Source organism: Lactuca serriola, chromosome 8 (assembly GCF_051521515.1).
Source record: "Lactuca serriola cultivar US96UC23 chromosome 8, Lser_US96UC23_V15, whole genome shotgun sequence".
Taxonomy (NCBI): Eukaryota; Viridiplantae; Streptophyta; class Magnoliopsida; order Asterales; family Asteraceae; genus Lactuca; species Lactuca serriola.
In genome coordinates, this window is record NC_136415.1 from 295,333,975 (window position 1) to 295,345,287 (window position 11,313).

The 11,313-nt window shown below is 34.6% G+C and overlaps 1 protein-coding gene across 1 annotated transcript; it reads right to left on the minus strand.

Annotated features, from left to right (window-relative positions):
* Window positions 1–4,489: 4,489 nt before the first annotated feature.
* LOC145068203 (uncharacterized) lies at window positions 4,490–9,374 on the minus strand. Its single transcript, XM_079015177.1, has 9 exons — window positions 9,314–9,374; window positions 8,606–8,667; window positions 7,285–7,422; window positions 6,121–7,200; window positions 5,942–6,040; window positions 5,113–5,759; window positions 4,871–4,969; window positions 4,676–4,781; window positions 4,490–4,591 (listed from the first exon to the last, which is right to left on the minus strand). Exons 1-9 carry the CDS (start codon window positions 9,372–9,374, stop codon window positions 4,490–4,492), a joined length of 2,394 nt encoding a protein of 797 aa, XP_078871303.1.
* Window positions 9,375–11,313: the final 1,939 nt, after the last annotated feature.

Below are 11,313 nucleotides of genomic sequence, written 5' to 3' on the forward strand. Positions count from 1 at the left end.
AAGAGGACGCTCATTCGCATGTCGTAACCTTACGTCTCTCGTTTTTACTACGTGCCTTTACGACGTTTTTACGACGTGCATTTACAACACACATTTACAACGTGAATACACATAATAAATGACAAATATACCAAAACATTCATTTTCATCTAAACGTCAAACAACTTTACATATATGTTGAATTACCTAAGTTGTAACTACATGTTACCTTAATTAACATTACTAAAAGTTAGCAAAAAATTGTACATGTGTCTCAAAAGACTACCTAGCATTACACATGTCAAAAGACCATACCTAGCATTAGTGGTTAACCATAACATTGTTTTGCGGATACATTGTCAAAAGACCATACATATCATCGATAAATGAAGCCTGTAACAAACGTTGACCATTCTTCACGTATCTCATCGATATCAGCAGTTGTGTACTCAGCTTTGCCATCCCCGATCTGTGAAACATTTCCATATTGTTTTTATTAATAAAAAATAGCATATTAACATATTTTGTAACAATAAGTTGCTATATTTAACAACTAAGCATAAAATGTAAATTATTCTTTCTTAATAGAGCATTGTACTTTCAAATGAATGAAAGCACATATTCTGTAACAGTAAGGATGCCATAAATTATAGTAATGAAAGTAGAATGCTATATCCTTACATTGTCTTTGACCAACACTTAAATTCCTTCTTCCACTATCTCCTTCATGAACCTTAGCATGTAGTAGCCACATTCGGTAGATCTGGGCTGAACTGGACACTACACAATTACATATAAAATGATCATTTCAATTGATCCAAAAAATAAAGTTAAAACTACAATTTCAATAAGGAATTAAGTGCTGACCATAACATTAACCCAATTTAGTTTAACCCTTTTGTTGGATCCACTTTGTGTAGTGTACAGAACCATTGCCCTAAAAAGAAACATTAACAAATATGTGTTTATTGTACTCACATCAAGTGTTTTGATAATTTATATTACTTACGAATCAACAATTTGCTTCAACTGCATATTGAAATTGCCAGAGCTAAAGGAATCAAAATAATAGCAAGTATCCGATTTCATGTCTAGTACACCCAATACCCAATGTCTTCTACAAAAACCACAAAAAAAATAAAATGTCAAATAACATAATTGCAGTCATTTTAAAAATAAAATGTCAAATTACAATACCCGGGATTGTAGGGCATAAAATGATGTCATTGCCCTTTCTTTTAGACAACCGATCTGCTAAACCTTTGCTTGCATTGTCAATATTCTTAGATTTCCCTTTATACGTACTTGGTGAGATTACTGTCGGGTTCACAAAGCAAATTCCATGGTCTCTTTCTGGGGAGCCATACTTCAATTTGTTAAACAACACCCTGTTATCATACAAACACTAAATTCATTAAACATTTTTTTAAGACACATTGTTATTTAAATTAAATTTCTTGCACTTACATCATATAAGACACAATAACAACACCGGTCAGCTCATCCTTTGTAAGAACTGCTTCAAAATCATCCCAAGTTAAGTACGTGTAACTATCGTACCCAAAAAGATCATTCTCACTATGCACTCTTATAGAATCAACCTTTGTAACTTGTCCATCAACCATCATTGCAGTCATTTTCAAAATACTACTATTCTCAATCCTTATCCTTGTCTTCATCTGTGCTCTGGTCCACCTTCTTTGCACTGTCACATTTTGTTTCTCCTTTTTAATCTTCTTTTCTATTCCAATCAGTACTTCTTCCACATCATTCCCTTCTTCCACATCATTCCCTCCTTCCATATCACATGGTTGTTTTTCTCCATCAACCATTTTTCCTGTCCCCTTTTCTTTCTTATTACTTCCTATTTCTTCTTTTGGAGGTGTTGCATCTTCCTTCACCGGTGATACATCTTCATTCACTGGTGTTGCAGCTTTCTTCACTGGTGTTGCATGCTTTTTCACAAATTTCGCCACCACTTTTCCCTACAAATGCAATCAAAAATACAAATAGTATTACCAGAAAAATTAAGAACTCACTCAAATATCAGAAAAATTAAGATAACCAAGGGAAAATATGTTCAAATAGTATTACCAGGTCAGAGCATCGAATAACTAAGTGTCTTGGCCAGCTTAGTATGTGTCCTAGTGCATCTTTGACCTTCACAATGAACTCCTCTTCAAGTGGAAAGGGTACTAAAGCTTCTCCTTGCAAAATTGTTTCAATCATAACTTCAATGTTTTCATCTATTACATAAACATAAAAAATAATTAAGATCCAATCTTCTAAAAAATGAAAATATATAAATAATAATAATGCAAATATATTTCAAAATACCCGATGCTTTCATTATGGTTCCTTTAGCAACTACATTTGCAGCAAATTCAACCGCAAGAAGACATGAATTATCCTGCAAAATATAGTATGTTAGTTTGTAGAAAAAGAAAATTATTTAAATATATTTTTCATAATTGTCTTCAAGGACTTACAAGTGATTTATTCTGTGGTTGTTTTTCAAAATCTTCAATGACGCCCCCTATTTGGCAACTTGCAGCTTCAGAAACATTAAGTACACCTCTTTTTAGTTTCTCCAAGTCATCTTCAAGTTTGTTGATTCGTTTATCCACCCTCTCGTTCTCAATCTCCAAGTAATACTTAACATTCTTGGGTAAATAAAAGTATTGCTATGGCGTTATAAATCTACCTATCCCTCGTACACGCCCACGTTGTTCCTGAGTACCCAACACCTCTGTAAGCACATCATGTGTTCCACATGTAACCTCTCCAAAGCTTCCCGATTTCTGAAGCTCATCCTGTAAAATAAAATGGGACAAATGTTAGAAAAATAAATGGGACAAAAGTTAGAAAAATAAATGGGACAAAAGTTATTTTTTTATATATTTGGGAATTAATGAAACTTACAATTTTATCAACAATCGTCTTCACATCTGCATCGTATCCTCCTGTCTTCAACTCTCTTGCTTTTTACCACAGCACTGTCCTATCAATCTCCTCTTCCGTCTTGCCGGTTTCTTACATCTAAATTATCAAGAATAACAAAATCAATTAACATAAATATATACGAATAAAATAATCAATATTCAGTGGGAATCATACAATGTCATTAATGAGTCCAGCATATCCTTTTCTGCTCAAACGGTGATTGTATTTACGATGTGCACGAGTATTTTTAGCTTTCATACTTTTCTCCTGTATTAGAAACATTAAAATTATAAATACAAACATTAAAATTGTAACTACAAATGCATATAAGAAAAGTTTAACAAACCTCCCACTTCTTTGTAACTCTATGGGATACAAAAACTTTCCAATCTTCTTTCTTTATAAACGGATAATCTTTCGGAGGTTTGAATAGATTTGCCTTGGGATCTTTACTTTGGTTCTTAATGAACTTGGCATATAGATAATGCTTGAAGTTTCTCCACTTCTTCCCGATCGATTGGAGAATTTGCTTCCGGCTCTTTGGGTCAACTACAAACTTTTCCTGAAACATAAAAAAAGGTTGGTTCAAAAACAAATATGAACAGGGACAAAAACAGATCTGGAACAAAGGTAATAACAGGAAGAAAACAGAGACTTACCAAAACATATTGCCATAATCCTTCCCTTACTTCCTCACTAACTTCCAGCCACGAGTCATAGGTTATGGGAACCATTGTTCTTGCAACCAAACCCTCAAAAGTAGACAGTTTTGTGGCTTCCTTTCCAACCGGGACACCTTTTTTATTGTAAGTTATTACAAGCTTCACTTTATTAGCTTTTGTCTTTGTTGTCGGACCTCTTTGTTTGGAGTCCTCATCGTGATCAGAAGCTGAATCTGATTCCATGTCACAAAAACACAACCTGTTTCAACAAGATTCAAATTAAATTAAGTACGTTGTTATTTGTTGCAGTTGGACATTGATTAATCACATTCAAAATCTGAAATAAAAACATACCAAAAACTTTATTATTCTGCAAAAAAATATTTAAACTAATATGCCCTTGCCATCCGGACGCGTACACAAAAAATCATCATCAAGGTCTAATAAAGCGGAGTCTTGTGTTAAATCAAAAGTAACATCAAATTCCAACATATCATCAGTTTCACCATTTGATCCATACTTGTACATCCTATGAGGTGTGAATCCAACAACATGCAAATTCTCATCTTGTTGATCTTGAACATAAAAAACCTGTTTGACTTGACTAGCTAATACGAAGGGTTTAGACTTTTGACCAAGCCTATCAAAGTTAACTACCGTGAATCCTAAATCATCCTTTTTTACTCCACGACTATCAACCCAATCACACATGAATACAGGAATACTAAACATGTGATAATTAAGATCCCATATCTCCTTTATACGGCCGAAGTAAGTAACAGCACCATACACAGGATTGGAGTCTTTTGCACTAGCAATCTGCATAGTATGTGCAACTAAAGACACTCCACTGCATTGAGTTGTTCTAGACTCGTCTCGAGATGTTGTATGAAAATGATATTCATTTATGGCAAAACCGCTATATTTAGTAACAGCAAAATTAGGCCTTTGGCCATCCAACGAACATCATCACAAATATCTTCCCCGTTAGCCAAACGTTTTCCAACCTAATAGAAAAATATATAATTAATGTAATTCAAAAAAATAATTAAAAATATTGTAATTCTAACAATCTTATTTTAAAAACAAACCTCTTTCTTAAACCAACTAATAAATGTCCGACTATATTGGCTCTGCAACCATGTACTCTTGCGAGCATGACGGGGGTTCAGATCCTTCAATTCCAACATATGTTGCCTGAAGTGTATTACAAGTTAAAAGAATGTTTTATATGATAGATAATGGTATAAGAGTATATAGTTTCATGTAATTCTTACTCTATATACGGCTCCACAACAGCAGTGTTTCGTAATACATAAAGATGAGCTTGATCAAGTAACTGAGCATCTACAGCATCAATTGTAGCCTTTGATAAAGGCTTGCCACTGCGGATTCTTTCATCAACACGCTCATGAGGATTGCCAATTGATTTCTTGATTTTAAGTAGTCTGAACAAAATTCTAAGGCCTCCTCTGCCACATAACACTCTGCAATGCAACCCTCGGGTCGATGATGATTTCTTACATACCCTTTAAGTGTTTTCATGTATCTCTCAAATGGATACATCCACCTAAAATGAACCGGGCCACACAACCTCACCTCTCTAACTAAATGCACCATCAAGTGAGTCATGACATTGAAAAATGAAGGAGGAAAGTACTTCTCTAACAAACATAATGTTAATACGATGTCACTTTGCAACTTGCCTAGCTTACTAACATCAACAACTTTACTACACATCTCATTGAAAAAATGACATAGGCTTAGGATTGTTCTCCGCACCTTCACATCTAACACCCCATTGATTGCAAATGGTAGAAGTTGTTGCATTAGTACATGGCAATCATTAGACTTCAAACCATTCATCTTTGATACATCATCCGACACTAGATTCTTGAAATTAGAGCAATACCCATAAGGAACTTTTATGTTAGACAGGATTTCATAAAATAGATGTTTCTCTGCGGAATTCAATGTGTACTTGGCAGGCGGAAGCCAATGTCGATCCCCTTTTGGTTCAGGTCGTAATTCAGTCTTGATGCCCAATGCTTCAAGATCTTGTCGTGCTTTTAATCCATCCTTCGTCTTGTGAGGCAAATTCAACATTGTCCCATAAACACTCTCGGTCACATTTTTTTCTATGTGCATGAGATCTAACTGATGGCGAACAGGCAACTTCTTCCAATATTCAAGTTCAAAAAAATCGACTTTTTATGCCAAAATTTAGATCTCTCGTCGATACTTTCTTTTTTCTTCTTTGTCTTTTCCTTCTTTGGCATTTCCTTCTTTGACGCTGCCTTCCTTGACTTTATCTTCTTTAACTTTATCTTCTTTGATCCTACCTTCTTTGATACTACCTTCTTTGGCTTTATCTTCTTACCCCATGTAGTCTCAAATCCCACCAGATAGTCATAAATCTCTTCACCTAATGATGGTTGTGGCATAAAATCGTGCTCCTATTGATTGTTGAAATGTTTTTTCTTTTGCGAAAAGGATGTTCAAGTGGTAGGAATCTTCTATGCCCAAGGAAGCATACTTTTTTGGACTTTGGCAACCATTGTGAACAAGTATTCTTTGAACATATTGGACAAGCATAATAACCTTTGGTAACACACCCCGAAAGATTACCATACGCGGGAAAATCACTTATAGTCCAAAGTAATATTGCTCTTAAATTGAAGTATTCTTTCTTATGAGAATCAAAAGTCTCAACGCCAGTTTCCCACAAGAGCTGTAGATCTAATATCAATGGTGCCAAGTAGACATCAATATTGTTACCAGGTTGGTTTGGCCCGGATATCAACAGAGTCAACATCATGAATTTTCTTGACATACACAAATAAGGGGGTAGATTATCTGTTATTAGGATAACCGGCCAACAACTATGCTTGGAACTTAATGACTTGTGTGGATTGATACCATCAGCAGACAAGGCTAATCTAAGATTTCGTTTTTCCTGTCCGAATTCTTTCCACGTGTTATCAACAAGCTTCCAAGAAGGGGTATCGCGAGGATGAGTAAGCTTCCCACTATTGACCCGACCTTGTGCATTCCAAGTTAAGTCATCTGCAATTTGTGGTATTGAAAACATTCTTCTAAATCTAGGGATGATAGGAAAATACCACAAAACTTTTGAAGGTACGTTTTTGGAATTCTTCTTCCAACGAGAAGTGCCACAAGTTGGACATTGAGAAGCATCTTTATGTTCTTTCCAGAATAGAACACAATCATTTTCACATGCATGAATCTTCTCATATTGTAGACGTACTCCTTTTAGTAACTTCTTGGACTCATATATCGAGCTAGGGATGGTATTGTTTGATGGTAAGATATCTTTTAGGACAGACAACAAAGCATCAAAACTAGCATCAGACCATCCAAATTGACCCTTCAAATGTTGGAATTTCAATAACCCACTAGGTGCATTATACTTTGACCCTACATAAAGTGGCTTATCACACTCTTCAAGAAGTGATTTCAACGAATCAGGTTCATCGTCTACGTATTTGAAGGCATCATGAAGCATATCCTTTGTACAAATAGCATCAGGAGGAATGGAATTGTTAGGGCATCTAGAATCACTATTGGGTTGTTTTTCTCCATGGAAAGACCAAATCTTTTAATTCTCATCGAAGTCGTGGGCAAACAAATGATAACGGACATTGTCAATTGAGTGGTGACACGAATTGATGCAATTTACACAAGGGCATGGAATAACATCTAACTTTGGATTATTAGTTTGTGCAAACTCTAGAAAAGCATTCACACCTTTATCATATGCATTTGATAATCTACTAGTGGAAATCCATGATTTATCCATTAAACATTTGTTGCCAACCTACATAATTATTTACCATTTAAAGCAATAATGATTACGCATATTTAGGGACCAAAACTATGCAAAAACAAAACTGTACATGGCCAAAACTGTACAGGGACAAAAAAATTGTACAGGGGCCAAAACTGTACAGTGACAAAACTGAAGCAGGGACCAAAACCATATAGGTTATCAATTACTTTTTCAGCATCCAATTACTTTTTCAGCATCCAATTACTTTTTTAGCTTGTTTGAATATTTTTATGTGTTTGTTATAAAATGTTATGAACTTTTACAGAAATTTGAAAATTAGAAATACTTTTAAAAATTTGAATATGATCTTTTGCAGAAATTTGAAAGTTAGAAATGGGCTAAACAGGTATTAACTGTCAGTTGACAGTTACATTCTAAAAATGTATAAATATTTATGTTTGATGTTAATTGTGATTAATACTGCATAAGAACTTCCTATAGGTATGGCTGTTCTTTGTTGTTTTTTTCTTTCTTTCTTTCTCTTCTGTCTTTGTTGGTTAATGAGTTGATGTTTCTACTTGTTTCCATTCCTGATTTAATGTGGCAGATTGAGGTTAGTAAAATTTTCATCACATGTCGATTAATTATCATCTTATTATTATTTAAAGATGATTGAATTGATTTGTATGAATCCTGTGAAAGGGTGAGTACCTAAGATCTATAAAAGATCTGTTAGAAAAGAAGGAGCACAACTACAACCTAATCAAGGTAACTCACAGTCACAGGTAAACTCTCTGTTTGTCAAGGTTGTTTTTATTATCTGTAATAACTTTAGTTATAGATTCATTATTGTTTTTGTTATAATATGATTGAATTGATTTGTATGAATCCTGTTAAAGGGTGAACATGATGGATCTGTTAGAAAAGAAGAGGTGCAGGTGTTATATGTATTGCTTGTAGAGTAGCAAGAAGCTTTTTGGATGACATTCTTTTTAATCTCATTCTGTTGAGCTATATGTTATATGTATTGCTTGTAGAGTATGTACAATATATGTTAGGCTTTTGATTATTTTTAATGTTAAGTTAAAAAGGCTTGGATATTTTAAACGAATATTCACAAAAATGAATTTTTAATCAAAATAATATAATAGAATCTATATTAGAAAATGAAAAATAAAAAACTTATGTACCCTAAAAAATAGATAGATTAAAAATAAATATCTTTTCTTACCTGAGTATGTGGAATATCAGTGTAATTTATAGCAGAAACTGTTGCTTTATCACCTTTTGAGCCTGCAGCAAGTAACAAAAAAATTGTAACTCATTGTAACTATATGCATATTGCAATGCACAATTATGAAAAAAAATAACGCACATTAGCATTTAGCAAAATATGTGTGAAGAAAGGTTCACATAATGCAAGCTTGGATATTATACTTTGAAGCATGCGTTTGTTGCTTCTGGCTCTAAGGATTTGAACATTGGTGGGACAAGAGATTGGCATGCATATAGATTCAAGAGAAACAGCCAAATGGAATTGTATTCATTCTAATATAGGGGTAAAAAATCATGGTACTGTGATAGCTGATGCATACATTGATGTTACTGTAAAAAATAGCTTTTTGCTCTCAGCTGCTCTTTTTATATACGAGATAAAAGTACCTGATCTTCAAAAATTCACATTAAATCACTCAAAAATCCAATTAAAAAGACTTTTTAGTTGTTAAAATCGCCTAAGAGCTTTCTAAAACTCGAATGTTGTAAGTTTCTTGAAAAGACTTCATTAAAGTAACTAAAAATCACGTTTTCATAAAGCAATCAATGTTGTCAACTCAGAAATCATGCCCATTTATGCTTTAGTGTGACCATGAAACTAACCACAGTCAGATTATGTCAAAGCCTAGAAACATCTCATTCATCAATCCTATTATAAGTATACCAAATGCAAATCTAGAATAGTAATTTTTGCCATGTAAGCTAATTTTTTTGGCAGTGCCCATCATACCTACTTGCATGGGAAACCAGGGAGATCAACCTTCTAAATGACTAAAAGTAGGTTCTACTCCTAATTGCATTTGATCATAAGTGAAAATGTTTCTTGTAGGAATAAATTAATAAGTGGAGGAGATACTAACCGTATAAGATGCACAACACCAAGCCACATACTGCTGTAGTTACCACCCAGATCAATGCACTTTTAATCCTCTTGCCAATAGTCCTACAAGCAAAAATAGTTAGAATCAGACCCTTGGCTGTAAATAAACATTGTAAAGTGGTTTATATTCTAATATTCATAAAACAAGATAGTAAGATAAGTTGGTGTATATATTTTGGTTTTAGAAAGGTGTGAGAGACCAAAAGAATGTAACATGTGTGTGGCTATGTATTATGTATGTATGTATGTTTGGAAGTAGCCATTAGCCAAAAGAATGGATCTTCTTTGAAAACAAGGGAAAAGTGGAGGGACCGAATTGTAATATTGTGTGCTTTCTGTTTTCATCGACCCACATGCAAGCAAAATACTCCAATTCAAGAGGATTGATTGTACCTGCAATCTCCTTACTATCTATCTATAACTCGGTCTACCTTGATAAGCCCAGGTGTAAGATGAAACTACTCTTATCTACTGAGATTGGTACATGGGTGTTTGTCAGTGAAGTTAAATCAACATCAGATATCTCCACGCAAGGAGTCAATGATCCATCTAAGGGGCTAATAGGAGGCTTAACAAATGAAGCCTTGTACAGCTTCGGAGTCCGATTGCAAAAACAGATAGAGTTAGTTCATTCTTCATACAGAGGTTTGTATGCTTTAGGGAATTAATACCTCCTAAACCTCCGGATCACAATGTTATTTTGGTTCCCTGTTCCACTGTTGAATTGAATTGTCTAGTGGTTGATGTTTATTGGTGTTATATCTTAGTACAATCAACTAGCTGGACCAAAATGCCAATCCAGCTTGTGAAGAACACGTGTATCCATGAGTTGATAACTTCATCCGAGCACCAGAAATTAAGTTCCATCATTGCTGGAGAGATGACATTGTCTGATGCAAAACCACATATCATGAAGTTTAATGAGCATCAAATGACTCTATTCTTGTGGTGGAGAAAGCCTATATGTATGGGAAGACACGCATTTGGTGATCAGTACAAAGCTACTGATGCAATGATTAAAGAACATGGAAAACCGAAGTTGGTGTTTATTCTTGGAGGAGAAGGTGAAGAGATAAACTTGGAGGTTTACAGTTTCACGGGTGTTGGAGCTTTGTCAATGTACAACACTGATAAGTCCATTGTTACTTTTGTTGAAGCCTCAATGAACATAACTTATCAGAAAAAATGGCCACTTTATCTTAGCACCAAGAATACCATCCTCAAGAAACATGATGAATGATTTAAAGACATATTTCAAGAGGTTTATGAAAGAAACACGAAGTCAAAGTTTGAGGCTGCTCATGTATGGTATGAACATAATCTTATCGATCACGTGGTTGCCTATGCTCTCAAGAGTGATGAAAGGCATGTCTGGGAATGCAAAAATTCAATCTTTTGAAACTATACCTAGACAAGTACATTGCAAAAGCTGGTGCAAGAAAACCAGGATTCTTTTCAAAATTCTTTCAGAGAGAACAGCAGAAGATAGAGATCAAAGGTTTGACTGATGATATACTGAAGGAAGCTGCTGCAAAAACAGATGGATTTTCAGGAAGAGAGGTTGCAAAGCTTATGGCAAGTGTACAAGCTGCTGTTTATGGAAGTGAAAACTGTGTGCTTGATCCACTTCTGTTTCGTGAAGTGGTTGACTATAAGGTGGCTGAGCATCAACAGAGAAGAAAGTTGGCGGGGAATGATGGTGGTGATTAGTTAGTTATTTGTTGTTGTTTGGGTGGCATTTTGGGGCATGCAGGTGAGTTATCTGCTTTTGTGTCTTTGGTGGT